The sequence below is a fragment of the Anser brachyrhynchus genome, assembly GCF_964034855.1.
Source record: "Anser brachyrhynchus genome assembly, chromosome: Z".
NCBI lineage: Eukaryota > Metazoa > Chordata > Aves > Anseriformes > Anatidae > Anser > Anser brachyrhynchus.
Genome location: NC_137697.1, coordinates 73,486,101 through 73,504,659, shown reverse-complemented (window position 1 = coordinate 73,504,659; position 18,559 = coordinate 73,486,101). Strand labels below are relative to the sequence as shown.

Sequence of the window (18,559 nt, the reverse complement as noted above, 5' to 3'; positions counted from 1 at the left end):
CCAATGCATTACAGAGATGGATTTGTTTTAATTAAATAGAGAGCAGATTTGGTGAGTCTGTTTTGATGGAGACCCTGTAGACATAAACATCAGTGCTGTCAGCAGTGCACTTCTGAACTGAACTCCTTTGATCACCCAAACTCACTGTGCTTTCATTTGTATTACGGCGTGGTCTCAGTGAAGATGGGCTGGGTTACTTGTGGCTAAAACAAAACAGGAACATGCATTTTGCTACCCAGACTGCTCTGCTTACTAATATGAATATAGCCTTTGACCTCAACTTATTTACTAGATAAATTTTCTTTGATTTCTTTTGCTATCAGTCATTTGTCCGTGTGTATTTCCATGATATCCTGATGGCAGGACACTGTTTTTATGGATGTGTTTCTAAAGCTGTGGTGGTGCGTCCATTCTCAAGGTGACATAGTTTGGATATAAAGAAACATGTGTGGAGGCTGTTTTGCTGGGGTGAAACCCAGTAACATCTTCACTTGGCTCTATCTCTGCTCTAAAGCTTCTGGATTGCTGACCACCAGCAAGCCAAACTCAAGTGCTTTTGAGACTTAGTGGCCAGCAGTTGATTTTAGTGATTCAGATTTCTCCAAAACACTCAAAGTTTCACTGACAAGCAGAAAAAGAGTAAACAGTAAAAAAGTTTTACTCCAGGATTTTTTTAAGACCAGGTATTTGTTGGAACTGTTTGGTGCCTGGCTAAAAGACAAAATATACCTACACATCTGTCAGATACTTGTTTCCACTCCCTACTGCCTGCTCTTGTAGTCTGTGGTCTGTGGTGAGATAGCATCAGCTAGTATTAGAACATAAATTCAAGCAGTTCAGGCAGGTAGACCTTTTCAAACTAACACTGTCAAACACTTTAAGTACTCTGTACTTTGAGGACTTTCTTGCTGTTTATGTCACTGTTTTTTTCATGTCTGTTCACTTATACAGCTTACTTAGACCTAACTCTTGTGGACAGTGTCCCAGCATAACATCAGTGAACTAAACTTTGATGGTCTCCTGATAAATAAGTCCTTCAAAATCTGTAATATTTCTCTGATTTTTTTTCAAAGTAAATAAAATAAAGTTAAATAAATTAAATTTTAAAATAAATAAAATAAATAATTCTTCAAACCTTTGCAGGAGGAAAAAAAAAAAGAGAAAAAAGAAAAAAAAGTAAAGAATCAGAAAGATTGGAAAGCCAGCATCTTCTTTTAACATGTGCATCTTCTTTTAAAGTGTTCAGTATTTTAAATTTTGTAGAGATGAGAAATGAATTGGCTAAACATACAGACAGAAAATGGAATGTAGCAACGAAGTTCCCACATTTATGTTAGCAAGAGTGAGAGAAGTCAGTGACAGAAGCAGTGTCATCTAGGACAAAAACAAAGACACAGATTCCTAAGTATAAAGTTAGAGAGAATGGAAAGGACCTGAATCTGGATGTCCTGCGAACAAAGCAGACATTCTTTGAGAAGACAAACTCCTATGAAAGGGCATGTAGAGACCCAGAACAAGTCTTTTTTCAAGTTACTATGGTAGGTTTATGCGATATCTGGGTGAGGAAGAATACTGTGGGCTGTATTCAGAAACACATAGGAAGGTAACAAAGGCTATAAAGTGCTGGGGGAAAAAAAAGGCGTTGAAAATGGAGGAAAGAAAGTTCTGAAACTTGGAAGCTGAGGAGTATGAAAACAAATAATGAGAGAGAATTTGGGGAAAATGTTTTGTAGTGCATTAAACACTTTTGAAGCATTTCCAGGTCTCACAATGTGCAGTATCCGCTACCTAGCCTAATATACTGAGCATACCTCAAATGTGGGTCTATACTGTAGTAAAAGTTAAGTAAATAAAAGTTAAATAAGAAGCTTAGACGTTTATTAAGGCAAGACACTGTATAGCTATCAGGTTTAAATAGCATCTTGTCAGAAAATATTCTAGTTATTTAGATAAAAAAGCATTGAGAGATGGCTGGACGATCAATGTAAATTTCTCTGTAATACAAAATCCACAGAACCAAATTAGAGGGAAATGTGCAGAAATGACCTAAAGCATTTTGCACTCAAAGGGTGAACCTTAGCTTTTGCTGCATCCAGATGGAGACACCTTGATCATTATAATCAGCACACTCCATTTGCTGCATTAAAAAACAAGATAAATATTTAATCACAGTGCAATTAAGTCTGGATCAGTGCCATTAGTTTATAATGAATTGTTAAATAGGATCTAATACAGTACTAATACACTTATGAGCCAGGCTAAACAGATTAAAAAAAAAAAACATATTTTGAGAATATTCATGAGATACAAGATGTAAGTAACTGCTAATTATTTTAGTAGTTTCATGGATTAACTGGAATAACATATAAAAATCAGCTATTATTACCGATATTCCACATAGGCTGTGAATGATGTCCTACCATGTCTGTTCTTTTCAGTTTAAAATAAATAAATAGCAAGCTGTAGCTATAATAAATATTTTTTGTTATAAAATTAATCTGTCTCCTGACAGCAAAATAGGCTTAACAGTAGTAAATCCAATAGTAAATTGTCTGAAATTTACTGATCTTAGTAGCTGTTGTATTTTTTTATTTGTTTTACAAATATTCAAGTATGCTGAACAAGCAAGGATTTCTGGGTACAATCTGGAAGACTTGAAAGATGAAGTAGTTCAAACTACATTAAGGTTGACTTCTTTGGTTCCAGTTAAACTGAGAGATGCCTATTTTTTTTGCAGACACATCACAGTGAGCCAGTACAATGAAAACTGAGCCCTACATTGTGTAGATGTTTATGTAAATTTTAAGCCCAGACTAGCTTTTAAGGGAAAAAAAAAAAAAGGCAATAAAATATATTCTTTCACTGAAGATGGATCATATTTAAGTTGCAGTACAAGAGTGTTGACTAGAAGAAATTTCTGTGATTACAGCCTCTGCTAAAAGAAGGTCAGTGGAACCTGGGAACTCTTTCCTTGAAAGTCCTCAAAACCGTGTACTGCAAATCAAGCAGTTGAGATGTGGTTGTAGTTTCAAGTAGGGAGCAAATATGTTGTTCTTTGGATCCAGCTATGTCAAGAGTGTTCTTGGGAAGTGGTAGTTCCTTCTAAGTGAAGGCATAATCTACAATGTACTTGAAGAGCAGATTAGTTTTAGCCATAAAGGTGGTCCACGGGCTTGAATTACATGTACTAATGAGACCTAAATTTCTACACTGCAGTTGCTGGAGTGGACATGTCATACTTCTGTGCTTGATCCTGTAGATTAAGTCATGAGTATGTATTTTGCTATGATTTAGCTATCCCCAGAACTCAGCAGGTGCAGGATCATTTCTGTCAAGTTGTTAAAATGGTTTTGGTCTAATGTATCACAACTCCCACACAGACACACAGCTGGGGGCGTTCAAAACCAGCCTCTGTGTCAGGTAAGCCTTGCACAATCATACTAAATTAATAGGTGATGTAGTAAATGTGAGGAAGATCAGAGACCCTGAAAAGCATTTGTTATATTCCTGCCCTTTTTGTGCAGTTCTCTGTCGGAGCCTGTAAAGACATTCCTGCTGTTATTGAATGCTCGTTTGTGTGTCTCTGTGGAAGACAGTCTTTTTCAAATAGGGTTGTTTTATATTTTGGATTTGTATCTGCCAAACTTTGAAATCTATGAGCTCACATTTCAAGGGGCACACCTTTCAAAAATCCATTTAATTGAGTTCTGAAAAGGATGATGAGGAAAGAAAAAAGTCAATATATTTCTGAAAAAGAGGTGGTCTCTCATTTGTGCATGTATGTGTGGTCTTTTAAAATGTATAGAGAAAATGTATATTAGAAGAGAATTTGCAATGTAGAGATTCAGAGACTAAACTCATCTCAAATATTTATGATATCTAGTACAGATTTTTTGTTTTTATTCCCATTTCAGGATTCTTCAACTTTCTTCTCAAGTTGCAGGAACTGATGAGCAGCAGGGATAGGATACTGGATTACTGGGACACTGAGTTCAACTCAGTGTGATAATCCATAACTTTTTCATCATGGGAAGCTTGTTCCCTACTTGAGCTCCAGCAGCAAGGAGATTAACTCTCCCATAAAGGTGAAAGAAGCTGTATATGCCACTGCTTTCTTTTACATATATTTGTTTCAAAATATAAGAGCTCTTTGTAAGTGAACAGTTTATTTTTAAGACTTTACATTGGCAGAGGAGGCATTTTTTTTTCATTGTGAAAACAAAAGGTAAAAAAACGAAGACTTCAAACTACTGATGTTAAAACTATGAGAGATTGCTGATGAAGATTTCAGTTTGCCAGAGGGGGGGAAAAAGATGTGATTGACATTTCAGTAGAGCCAAGAGGGACTTAAGAAACATCAGTTGTATGAACAAGCAGCTAGAGAGTATTTATCTTTTACAATGAAATTCAAAGGTATCGTTTGATACCTTTTATTTGTTTGGTGATAACTTCAAGCTTCGACAGAAAAAAAAAAAAGTGTATGTCCACTGAAAGAGTGGTCAGACATCATGGGGGGACTACAGAGATGGTATTCTTCATTGTAGGGAGAAAATTTGTACAGCCAAAGCTCAATTGGAGTTTAAGCTGGCCAGTACTACTGTGGGGGACAAAAAAAAAAAAAAAATTATTTTTTTTTTAATTATGTTAACAGCAAAAGAGGTAACATTGGTAAAAGAGAACAGAGGTAACATTGTTAACTTGATGAGGACGGTAACCTCACAAATAGGGACATAGACAAAACAGAGACATTTAATGGGTTCTTCACTTCTGTATTCAACATTGATGATGGGCTCTGGGACCCCAGGATGCATATAAGTCTATGGGGCCTGATGGGATTCATCCCAGGGTACTCAGAGAGCCAGCTGATATCATCATGAGATATGGCTCAATTATTTTTCAGTGGTCTTGGGAATCTGGAGAGGTCCCAGTTGACTGAAAGCTGGCAAACATTGTTCCAATTTTCAAGAGGGGCAAGAAAGAAGATCCTGGCAATTGCAGGCCTGTCAGACTCACTTCTCTGCTGGCTAAAAATATAGAGAAAATTGTCACAGAATTATTCTAGATTATTATTCGATTATTCTAGGAGTTCTTGAAAAACACCTGAAGGACAAGACAGTCAATGGTCAGCCAACATGAGTTCAAGAGTGGAAGGTGCTGCTTAACAAACTTGATTTCCTTTTATGAAGAGGTCACCCATCTAGTTGGCCAAGGAAAGCTAGTTGATATAATTTTTTTTTTTTATTTCAGCAAAGCTTTGATACTGTCTCTCACAGTATTCTTCTGGACAAAATGTCCAGCACACAGGTATATAAATGCATAATATGATGGGTGAACAAGTGGCTGATGGGTCAGGCTCCAAGGATAATTGTAAATGGGTCTGCATCAGGCTGGTGGCCAGTCACTAGCGGGGATCCTCATAGTTCCATTTTAGGGCCAGATCTCTTTATTGTTGTTATGAATGACTGGGATGCCAACCTGAAGGTACACTAAATAAGTTTGTGGATGATACTAAATTGGGAGGAGCGGCTGCCTCCATTGAGGGTAGGGAGGCCTTGCAGAGAGATCTTGACAAAGTAGAGAGCTGGGCAATCCCCAACAATATGAGGCTTAGCAAGAGCAAGTGCCAGATTCCACACTTGGCACAGGGCAACACTGGCTGTACGGACAGTCTGGGGGACGAGAGGCTTGAGAAAAGCCCTGCAGAAAGGGATCTGTGGGTTTTGGTCAATGGCAAGTTGAACGTGGGTCAACCGTGGGCCCTGGCAGCCAAGAGGGGCAACAGCATCCTGGGGTGCCTCCAGCACAGCATCGCTAGCCGGGCGGGGGCAGGGATTGCTGTGCTCTGCCCTGTGCTCTTTCAGCATCACCTCAAGTCCTGTGTGCAATATCAGAAGGACATAAAACTCTTAGAGAGTGTCCAAAGGAGGGCTTCAAAGTGGTGAAGGGTCTGAAGGGCAAGGTATATGAGGAGCAGCTGAGGTCCCTGGGTTTGTTCAACCCAGAGCAGAGCAGGCCGAGGGGAGGCCTCATGGCAGCCTGCAGCTCCCTCACAAGGGAAGTAGAAGGGGCTGGTGCTGAGCTCTGCTCTCTGGGGACAGCGACAAAACTCAAGGGAACAGCATGGAGCTAGGACAGGGGAGGGTCTGGCTGGGAGTCAAGAAAAGTTTCTTCACTGGCAGGGTGGTCAGGCACTGGAAGAAGTTCCCCAGGGAAGTGATAACAACACTGAGCCTGCTGGAGTTCAAGAGGCATTTAGGCAATGCTCTCAGACATAGGGTTCAATTTTGGGTCCTGTGGGGAGCCAGGGGCTGGACCCAGTGATCTTTGTGGGTCCTTCCAGCTCAGGATATTCTGTGATTCAATGTCTGTGGTTCTGTATTTGTTTTGACGGTTTTTGGAGCTTACCATATCATCAGAGTAACATTATCTGCTAGTGCTTCTTTCTTCAGTAATATGCCACAAAATAAATGAAGCAATTAGCTTTGCAGATAAGTGTCTTCATCATGATGCATATCATGTTCAATATAAAATTTAGTAATTTTCATTGAAATTGTATTACTTCTATGAGAAGAGATGAATTGACAGGTATCATCAGAAGAGTTAACATTTGTAAATGCGGTAATTTGGCATTTGTGACTCCACTGGACTATATATTTCTTTATTATTCGTTTTATTCTGGTTTTCATATTTGTCATCTAATCTTGTCTTAGCAAGAAATGATGGGTGATATTTGATTGTCTTCCTGTTTTAGCACAGCAGCAAGCATGCTTTTGAGTACAGGCAATCAGACTTTGAGGAAGACCTGACTAATGTAGAGTTCTTGTTTAAGTACATCACAACTGCCTGATACTTTTGAACATCTTTCCCACCGCAGCAGGAGATTTTGTATTTGGTAAGAAAGACTTGTGATATTTGTTGGAAGTGCGAGAAATGGTTTATTTTACAGCTGAGTATCACTGAATTGAGGAGCAGTATAGGAAAGAGTCATTAGGCTTTTGGTTTGTTTGTTTCTTCCTGTTACCGATGGTACTTCAGCTATTTTCTGGTTTCTTATATTTTGTGAAGTTCATGCTATACAACACCACTGTTAGCCATTGTGCTTCGAAGTTAGCCGTTGTCACATTTTTAAGTCCTAGGTAGACACTTATCGGAAAAAGATCTGGCAAAGCATTTGTAGACTTCTTGATAGTGCACTTCAATGCATTCAATGAGATCTTGTGTTTGTGTGTTGTGACCTTGAACATATGTACAGCCTGCCCTTTCAGACAAGCTCTGTGCTTTCTCCTGATGAAGTTTGCACTGGGGATGCAAATGAACTCACATATGGCCCTTGCTGTCTTCAGCTGGGTGAAGAGTGAGAGGGCTGTACAGCTTCATCATGAGTGCACAGGAATCACAATCACTTTTTTTCCACTTAAGCACTAATGCTTCTTGGACACTTAGAAGGGACAGTAATTAATGTTGTATCTCGTATGTACAAGCCTAAGCAGACAAAAAGCTTTTGCAGAGACTAGAGTTGGCTCAAAGTAAGTTTGCCTCCTGCTTCTCAGGATAGACACTGTATGGATAATGGGTCCTTACCATCAGCTGTCTTGTTCTTCAGGTCCTTTTCCATTGCACTGTGTAGCTTGCTCATGTAGATACAGCCAGTCTGTGCTAAAATTAGTTCACTTACCAAGTAACTGAAATGACAACAATCAGAAATTTAGGTAATTATGTTCATATACATAAATTTAAACACACTTTACGAATGTTAATGTCTCCAGGGTTTTGTTTGTTTGGGTTTTGTTTTGTTTTATTTCTTCTCAAAACTGGGTGGCTGCGCAAGAAAAAAAAAAAAAAAAGGCAGCTGAAAATAAGACTGGATGACTGGATATTTTAAAAAATATGTTTCCTCCAAACTGTCAGGCAAAAACTGTAGAAAGATATTTGAATAGTTCTTTGAACTATTTCAAAAGAATTTGAGTACCCTAAAAGACAGAATGAGGCAACAATTTTCATACCTAGGCTTATTCACTCTTTGTATTTATTATCGCTGTCAAAAATTACATTTTGATGAAATGATACTTTCCTTGCTTTCCTATCTTCTCTTGCTCTAGACAAACTAATGGTCTCTTTCAAATATGTAATTATTGCTACAGTATTGCATTACACAGGACTGTTTTATGAAGTTTTAATTGACTGTACTTGTCAAAGAAGAAAACAGATGACATAGTTCTGCCTTCAGCCCCTTTGCAACTCTACTGAGGATACATTTGTTTGATTCCTCATCTATAAAATCTCAGATTTAGCCAGAGCATCTAAAAAATTTAACACCTGCTACGCTTTAAGTTAACTTTCAATATTTTTTCAAAAACAGCATGGGATTTCAATTGAATAACAGAATGATGTATTTTGGAGTATACTTGTAATTATTATTTTGGCTAATACCACTGGAATTGCACAAAGGACTCAAAAGAGCAGCAAAGTGAATAGATCTATTACTTTTAGTGCACAATTAATCTTGTTGACATTACTTTATATGAGCAAGGATAAAAATGCCTGGAAAGCATACCATTGAATTCCACTGCTCATTAATATTGGTCAAATGCTGTTCTCCTTGTGTTGGAAGCTACTTAAAGATTACCTGCAGAAGTATTACAGTGTTATCGATTAAAAAAAAAATAATAATAAAAAAAAAATCCCTGAAGCCCGCTGTTCTTTTAAAAAATCAGTTGACAAGGATGCAAAAAAGGATGCTTTCAAACTCACCACTATAAATCTGAGTAACTGAGAATATTAATCAGATTGTCAGGGAATTAATTATCAAGCATTCAATATATTGTTATTTAAAAGCCCAAGGAAGTTAGATGTGATTTCTCATCATGTGGCAGCAGTGCCTAGATCTGCATGTACCATTTTTAGTTTTTAAGATGGAATTATTTTGCTGGACTAGGACCCAGATTGTCCAAAACACTCAAACCTTTATAATTTTCCATCCGGGATTCTGTAGACTCAGGTTTTTTTAAAAAAAAAAAAAAAGTATGCTTGAAGGCTCATATAGTTTAAATGCCCTAATGCCCTGAGGATCTGGAATATCAGACTATGGTCCTGTGGAGAATTAGGAGAAAAGAGGTATGATGTTGCAGGCTTTGTTAAGTTGTACTCATTCATTCTTTTAGAATGCAGATAAGTCTAACCCATGTCCTTTTTAGGAAATGAATGTTAACTAGTGAAAATTAGATGATTATTGTTTACTGCTTTCAATGCATTTAATTAGTATGTTTCATTGCTCTCAAAATAATTTTGAACTACCAGTTTCTATGACCAACAAAAAAAAAAGCCCTCAACATTTAGATTACAAATACTACTATTATATTTCTATAAACAAGTGGCAACCATAATTACTCAAAAAAATATGCATGTTCCTTTGGGCGGGGGTTGGAGAGGTCGGTCTTAAAGCGTGGTAGAAGACTAAGATCAGTTAGAAATACTGACCTGCAGCAGTATATTTATTGCTGTGCTGAAATGATCTTTTAAACCTTTGGACTGATCTGAGAAAAAACAAAACCTAAAAAAAAAAAAAAAAAAAAAGTATGCTGAATGCTGAACACGTGCTTAACAAGCCATATGGAGATAGCAGCAAGCAAAATGAGATAATAATTGTTAAAAGATTTATTGTTCTTGGAAGATTAAAGATCCACATGGATAGAAGTAATTAAAATATGGGGCTACCTGCAGGTACTCCCCAAATTACAGCACTGTGATTGAGGCTTGAAAAAACACGTAGTCCATATTCACTGGGAGACAAAAAGCAAAACTTTTTTTTTTTTTCCTCTGTTATGGAGGAGAAATAACATGAACAGAATTTGTAAGAATAGAAAGCCATGAATCTTCTTTGACCTCTCAATGAACTGATATACGTCATGTGGAATTAAATAAGTAGTGTACCACTGCATTTAAAGTGTAATGGAGAATATGAATGGGAGAAGACAAACAAGGCAAGGAGGAGTCTCTCCTCCTTTTTGTCTTCATGATTTTTGCCTTTTGTTACTACTAAGTGCACTTAAATTAGACTTATATAGATTCATGTGTTTAATTGATTGGGTTCAGTGAGACATATCCCATGTTTAATCATGCGTATACGTGTAACTTCTGCAGGATTGTGTCCTGGGTTAGGCTAAAGACATAAGTTATAACAGAAATATGTACATGGATAGTTTCTCAGATTGCTGTAACTACACAGGCAATTATAATTGTGGAATGTGTTCTGACATACTTGTCATTCTGTTAATTTTTATCTTCTGCAAATTAGTATTTTCTCAGAGACTGTAGTTTTCACTGATGTGACATGCTGAGTGAATGCTGTTGCTGTGAATGTCTGTCAAACCTTGGGCTTGTTATTGAAAACATAAACTAATAGTCAGAGCCTGACAAACATTAAACTTCTGGCTTTTTTAATTTTATATAATTCAATTCCCAGTGCTGATTGTCAGTAAATTATTCTGTGGAAAAAGTTCTTTTCTGTTTATTTATTATTATTATTGTTTATTTTAGGTGGATAAATAATTATGACATTGCATTTCAATAAATGAAGATTAACACCTTTCTGGGTACATAGCAAAGGTCACAAACAATATACTTTATACTGAGTTCACAAATCTTTTCACATACAAACTTGTATGTGAAGCTTTCCAACCAATGACTGCAAGTTCTTTAAAGTGAGATTGGAAAACAAAATCGTCAAAATGCTGAAGTGTTTTTTTTTCTTTTTTTTTTTCTGGTATGAGGTATGTTACAGATAACATTAGTAAGATAATAAGATGGAACACATTTAACACATGCTGTTAACAAAATAATTTGTAGACCTAAAGGCATATATAGTCATTGCAAACATAACAAATCAGATCTCACTGATGAGATGTTATGTAACCTATCACACAGTTAGTTGGAAAAAAATATAAATTTGCTCAGAGGAACAAAGCAGTTTAAAGTGGATTTGCTAAAAAGGCTCTCAATGGAAAGAATAGTTGGTTTAGTAGCCTTACTGCTGACCCAGATAGTTACATATTCATATAGTCACAAAAAGCCATAGCAAAGATCTCATACTACTAACTTGACATGCAGTGATTACTCAGGGATATTGTACATGTCACTCTGTACATGATAGGCACATTTGATTAATACATATTGCCACAGTCGTATAAAAGTTAGAATCCCTGTTATCTTTAATAGCAGAGAAAGATTTACCTTCTCTGTCTCCTGTCTTCTGTTACATTAAAAAATAATGTTGTGATTAATGAGTAGTGACATGCTTCATATTTTTTCTTGTTCATAAAAATCTGTGCTGGCAAGTTATCTGAACTAAGTGAAGGGTATATTTTAGTGGGTTAGTGGAATATGAAGGTCTACATAAGGGATTTTATTTCTTTAATGAGCATAAAATTGTGACTTTTTTATTATATATGTATATATACTTCTTTTTTTTTTCCCATCTCTTAGGACCCTGCCTTCCTAATCCATGTCATAATGGTGGGATGTGTGAAATTAGTGAAGCATACCGAGGCGACACATTCATAGGATATGTTTGTAAATGTCCAGAGGGGTTTAATGGGATTCACTGCCAGCACAGTAAGTTTCACGTGATAACTTCTATGTATTTGTGGACAGAAGACTTTTTATTAGCATGCAATTTTGAGGATTAACATCAGATCTGATTTTCTGAAATCTTTGGCCTTTGTTTTGTGAACAAGCTTATACCATTGAATAGTTTTACTACCTTCAGAAAATTACTTCACTTCCAACTTACTGGACACAATGGCATCTAATTTGCTATGCATATTGAAGACATGGTAAGGTAACTGAATTTACCATGAAATTAATGGAAGGTAGTATTGCAAATAGTAGGGATCTCTTTTTCTGTTAGAATTGTTTTTGTGGTTTTCTTTTGGTTAATGATAGACAAAAGTGGAAGGGATTGAAAGAAATTGAAAAGAAATTTGTATATAAATACATCTTCTAGGTCTCTCTCTACCTGTGCGTTAAAATTATGGAGAAGTACTTTGAATTATGATACCTAAATCCAAGGGCAGAAGTTCAAGGCTTAAAAAGTATTTACATTTAATCATGTTTTAAATATATCTGGACACCTTTCTATTCCTCAGAATTTATTTGAAGAGTTTGTCCTAGTTTAAGATTAGATTGGGAACAGAAGGTTGATATCTGTTAAAGTGTGTCATTATAAAAATAGTAAGTAGCAAACTTCAGATTTTAATAATGACTCATTGGCGGAACATATAGTAAGATCTACACCTCACTAATAAATTTTTTTAAGAATATCTATTTCATTTTATTGTGCTTAAACTGGAAATTACAGGACCATGTTTCCATGTTTCTCCAACTAATGTCATCAGAAGTTCTGAATGATCAAAACCAATTAATGGGTTACACATTTATTTGCAAGTCAGATCATGTTCTAACTTATAATCTGCATTATCCGTTGAAGTTTGGTTTTGTTTTGTTGTGTATTTTGTTGTTGTTGTTGTTGTTGTGTTGTTTTGTTTTCATATGTAAAACTCATTTAGAACAAGTGCTTGCCTATGGAGAAACTTAGATGCCAAGTTTCTGTTTTATTTTGTGCAGTAAAGCACATAATAGTCCTCAAAAAATCATGTTATTGATGCATTTGGAAGCCAACTGTTATGCAGTTAGAAGGTTAAAAACTGAAACATTCAAGAATCTAGTTTCATTTGCAGTTAAAAGACAAATGCACTCATCCAAATCAGAGTGAATAAGCACTGAATCCAGTTTACGTTAAGTAAGTGCTCCATTTAGATACCTGTCTACAGTTTGAAGCGTCAAGGAACCAGTACAGTCCAGCCAAAGTAACAGCTTATGTTCATTATATCCCCAAAGGAAAGTGTGTCCAAAGACCAGAGTATGGATATTCAATTCCATTAACTTTGGTCACACTCTCTCTTATTTTATTATGTAGGTACCATAGGAACATCCAGATGGCGACTCAGATGCATGAAGTCAAACTTAGTCCCACTAGCTTAATCTTGTTAAATTATGCCTACCTCATCTACCAAGTATATAAGAAAATGTTGGATATTATCCACTCCTCTGGAAACCTTTCCATCTAGCCCTGATTCTGGGCATCTAGTGGAATTACCAGTAGAAATCATAGTGAATTTGTTTTTATAGTCATATCATTAGAGCAGTCATTCAAGGTAGGGGATTGAGTTCATAGTATAATAATGAAGGCAAAGGATAGTCATTGCCTGCCTTTAAACTGTATAGCCAGGAGTTGAGGACTCTTGAGACTAGAAGAGCAGACAAATTTATGTCTGACTGTAACTCAGGGGTTACACCAGCTTGAAGGTTGAACATAGGCTAAATTGTGAGTGCAGTACCTTGTGGTTCCCTACCTTTGGCATTTGCATGCATTTTACATGAGTCTGTCATCTAAGAAGTGGAACAAAAGTCTTTGGAAAGTGGCAAGATGGAAAGTTGTATCTCTGTCCCTGTGACTGCTCTTCTAAAAGGTAGAGCCAGACAGCTTTTGAGTGCCATTGATGCCTAGCAGCATGAAGAAACATCATCATTATGTTCTCAGGCACACTCCTTCATAAGACCAGACATGTAGTCCACACACGATACACAATACTTCTGCTATCATTAGATGTCAAAGGCATTACCTTAGATGTCAAAAGGTTACCTTTTGTTAGGATGCAATGAAGTAAATAACACCACGAATTTTCATCAAGCAAAATGCATACTTAACATGTGCTGTCTGGAAAGGATCATACCATGTTACTTGGTGAAAAAAAGACGCAATAGTGCATTATTGGAGTAATGGTAACTGTTTACTGGGCCCCTATACCCTTTCAAAAATATTCAGGTTTCTAACAATTAGCTACTGTGATCCTCCAGATAATCACCGAAGTGCACTTATAACAACTTCAGAATAAAGGAGAGTTCTCACATGGGTGATTCAAATTCCCTGTGGGGAGAGTAGAATCCAAGACAGCAGCTAAAGAGATTTCAAATAAGATACGTTTATGTGAAAAGATACTCTTTGGGAGAGAATTAAATTGTCTTTTTCAGATAATTTGATTTACAATGTGATGATAAACCATATAAAATATATTGGTGTTCAAGAGGTCCCTAAGTATGTCAGCTATGAAAAGCCGTGGAGGACATATCAGTAATCAGGAAGAATCAGACTTCCATTGATGAATCCTACATAGCTCTTTAATATGGTATCTCCTTAGCTTAATTCACAAAGTTCCTTTTATACAAGTTCCTCTGTTTCATAAAGTTTAGCAATTCAATTCTAAATTCACTGTAAACCAAGTAAGAAGGGTCAAAATAATTCCATCATGAAAAGGTAAATTAAAATAACTTCACTGCGAGACATGTATCTTCATATAAACTGTTAAGATTTCCAGATTTTTATTTTTTTTGGACTTCTTTCATGTATCATATTCTGCTGCTAAATCAATTAAGATAGGTGATTGATTTTGCAATCAAGATATGTTCCCAAGGCTGGCATTTTGTCATTCTTATCAACAAACATCCTGTCAATATTTCTGAGATCCCTCAACCTTTTACCCGTGTAAATAATTAATATGTAAATTATAAAAGAGATCATTAACAACTTCACTGATTGCATATCCTAGATTTATTTCAAAACTGGTACTAATTGGCACTGGTAGTCTGAAAAGATTCTAACTCTGCAGGGGCAAAAATGTGAAAATACGTCTGCTAATGGAAGTTTCCCATTTCAGGGTTCATAAAATCACCTATGCCTGGATAGGAAAGACTACCTCAGGTAGAAACCTGGGGAGACTTTTGTGGTGATGTCCATGAAGATGCTTATGCATGGCAATCTGGCTTTCAAACCTGTTGACAGTATCTAGTGACAAGCAGAGAGGAGCTTGCAAAAACTAGCTTAAGGCAATTTTACCTACGGTCTTTGTACACTGATAAAGCAGCTCTTCCAGAGAATAACTTAGAACACTTAACTTCCTGAAAATTGCATAAACTTACACCCAGCAACAGGAGGGTGTACTCTGTTGGTGTGATGCTCATTCATAAGAACAACAAATCATTTTTATCTTCAGGATCATTTTAACTGTGTTTATGTGGCAAGGCTTTGGTAGCAGGGGGGCTGCAGGGGTGGCCTCTGTGAGCAGAGCACAGCAGCTGCCCCATGTCAGAAAGGAGCCAGCTCCAGCTGCTCCACAAGGGACCCGCCGCTGGACAGAGCTGGGCCGTGAGTGATGCTGGTTGGGCCTCTGGGAGAGCAGATTTAAGAAAGGGAAAACAACTGCTGTGCAACAGCATCTGGGAGAGAGAGGGGTGAGCACCAGCCCTGCAGCCCCCAGGTGAGTGCAGCAGGAGGGCAGGAGGTGCTCCAGGCAGGCAGCAGCAGTTCCCCTGCGGCCTGTGGAGAGGCCCCTGGTGGAGCAGGCTGTCCCCCTGCACCCACGGGTCCCACACGGAGCAGATCTCCACGCTGCAGCCCGTGGAGGAGCCCCCGGTGGAGCAGGTGGATGTGGCCTGGAGGAGGCTGCGGCCCATGGAGAGCCCCCGCAGGAGCAGGCCCCGGGCCGGAGCTGCAGCCCGTGGAGAGGAGCCCACGCAGGAGCAGGGGGTCTGGGGGGAGCTGCCGCCCGTGGGGGACCCGTGCTGGAGCAGTTTGCTCCTGGGGGATGGATGGACCCCGTGGTACGGAGCAGTTCCTGAAGAGCTGCTGCCTGTGGGCAGCCCCTGCAGGCTCAGTTCGGGAAGGAATTCCACATTCCTTCCCAAAGGTAGAAAAGGGTGGATGAGGTTTGCTTTTAGTTCTTACTGCTCTAGTCTGTTAGCAATATGCAATACATTACATTAATCTCTCTTATGGTGAGTCTGCTTTACCTGCGATGGTAATTGGTGAGTGATCTCCCTGTCCATATCTCAGCCCTTAAGCCCTCTTTCATCACATTTTCTCTTTCAGTTCCTTTTAGGAAGGGGAGTGAGAGAGTGGTGTGGTGGAGTTTAGCTAGCCGTCAGTGTGAAAATGCCACATTGTGTAAATACACTTTAACTTTTGATTAGTCCTGAAGTGGTCAGGCAGTTGGGCTTGGTGATCTCTGTAGGTCACTTGCAACTGAATTTCTATTCTATTCTATTCTATTCTATTCTATTCTATTCTATTCTATTCTATTCTATTCTATTCTATTCTATTCTATTCTATTCTATTCTATTCTATTCTATTCTATTCTATTCTATTCTATTCTATTCTATTCTATTCTATTCTATTCTATTCTATTCTATTCTATTCTATTCTATTCTATTCTATTCTATTCTATTCTATTCTATTCTATTCTATTCTATTCTATTCTATTCTATTCTATTCTATTCTATTCTATTTCTATTCTATTCTATTCTATTCTATTCTATTCTATTCTATTCTATTCTATTCTATTCTATTCTATTCTATTCTATTCTATTCTATTCTATTCTATTCTATTCTATTCTATTCTATTCTATTCTATTCTATTCTATTCTACATGGCCTTCTCATTCATTAGAAAGAAGCATGCAATGATTTGATGCACTATAATTCCCTTTTTTAAACCATGGATTTCAAGAAAGTCAATCTTGATTGATCTTTCCAATTTTTTATTGAAAAAGGCCTGAAGAAGTACTGCTATTCATGAACCAGCATCCATTGTTAAATCATTGTCAATTTCACTAATCACTCTTCAGCATGACAGATGAAAATGCTGGACAAATAGCTGCTGTTCAGATAATTAATGCCTTCATCTACATATAGAGGGATTATATTCTCACCCACTAAAGCAGGCTAAAAGTACAGTTTTCTGCAGAACAAGTCAAAATCCATGGAAATACCCTGGAGGCATGAGATGGATGGATTTTCCACAAAAGAAAACAAAAATCCATAGACTGGGAGGTACCGATAATATGCATTATTGTGATTATCAGATAAAGATTGCCTGCTGAAAAAAAATACGAATCTCAGGCATTATCAACAATATATGTCAAAGTGTGTGTTTCTGGCTGGCACTCAAATAACTGAAATGACGGAAAGATCCAACCAGAAAAAAATCAAACTGGAAACACGAAAGAGTTCAGATTTAAGGTTTTGGTTTGGAAGTGATTTTATATTCTGAGCATCATTAACACTGCCAGACATAACTAAATGCCCTGCACTCCAAGAGGATTAAGGCTTATTAAACAAATACATTTGATAATGTAAGCAATGTCTTCCTAGTGTTTTTCCAGCATTCTCTGCTTTCTACCTCCACAGCATGGAAGGTCTATGGCATTTCAAGCTGCCATATTAATGTATTGAAAAACTGCATGAAGGGGAGGCCACATGGCAGAGCATCAGCTCACAGTTTAATAGTATGTTGAGGTATCATCTGAACTACAAGTAGGGTAGTGGCTTATACATGCAGGACTGGAACTGGAACAGCCAATCTCCATGAATTTCTGACCTAGTTGAGATGATGTATAAACTAAAGCTTCAGCAGAAAATTCAAATCCAGGAACTAGTACATCTACTAGGAGCTATTGTATGTGAGGAAGATGTGGCATGGATTTTGTTACAATGAGCAAGCACTCCTGCTAAACCATTTCCAGCTGCAATTCGGTGGTAGAGCAGTCCAGAAAACATTCTCCATGGGAGGTTTGTAAGCAGTTATCTTGCTTTGGAGGCTAAAACCAAGTGCATCTCACACAGATGCAGTTTTTCTAAGCCAGCAGGCCCCTGAGCCATGTGGACAAATTTAATATAGTAGGGTAGATGCAGATACACTGAACCAGATGTTCACCCCATGCTTCTGGTGATGAACACTCACTATGGCTTCTCCTGCAACGTATGTTTAGGCTTAGGGAGTTCTAAATGTAACCCAGGTGTTTCTTTTTACTTTGTGTTGGTTGTTTTAGTTGTTGTTGTAATTAGCTATTTGTATAGTTTTAACAATTATATTAATATTAAATTATATAAAGTAGTAATAATAAGCTATAAGGTATAGTAATAGCAAGTTACTTGTAGGTGTCCTAGGGAACAGATTCATATAAGCATTATTTACCTGAATTCTGAAAACTATTCCCATGTCTAATTAATTGCTTAGATAAGAAATGAAAAAGGGCAGACAGACTGTTACTCATTTGGTAACCTTCTAGAATTTTGCTTAATTGAAATGTAAAAGAAAACAAGTAGTTTGAAAGATGTCTATAAGAGATCACCAACAAAGAAGAAAAAAAGCCAATAGCCAACAAATACAGTCAGAAGAAAAGTCAATCAAACATTATTCCTAAAATGGAAACCATAATAGGGCAAACTGTAGAACATAATAAAGGCATAACCATACACCAGGTGTAGGAGCAGCAATGAAGCAGATGTTTGTCACAGTTATGGAAGTCCAGGAAAACTTCTGTGTGAAACTGCCCAGAAAAGCAAATGCTGTTAATTGAGGTACAAATTGATGAGGTTGTCAAATGAGAACAGAGGAAGATTTGATGATGCATCTTCTTACAATAAGTGGTGAGATTGAACAAGAGTG

General features: G+C 37.4%; 1 protein-coding gene across 7 annotated transcripts in view; it reads left to right on the top strand.

Annotated features, from left to right (window-relative positions):
• The window catches only part of EDIL3 (EGF like repeats and discoidin domains 3), a 270,263-nt gene that overhangs the window by 130,730 nt on the left and 120,974 nt on the right, over window positions 1–18,559 (top strand). For 6 of the 7 annotated variants that reach the window (XM_080573947.1, XM_080573946.1, XM_080573949.1 and 3 more), the window contains one exon: window positions 11,482–11,610. In XM_080573947.1, coding sequence (XP_080430073.1) covers window positions 11,482–11,610 — 129 coding nt within the window. Of the gene's footprint in view, window positions 1–6,751; window positions 6,893–11,481; window positions 11,611–18,559 lie in introns of those variants that run through there. The other variant, XM_080573951.1, reaches the window with a different exon arrangement.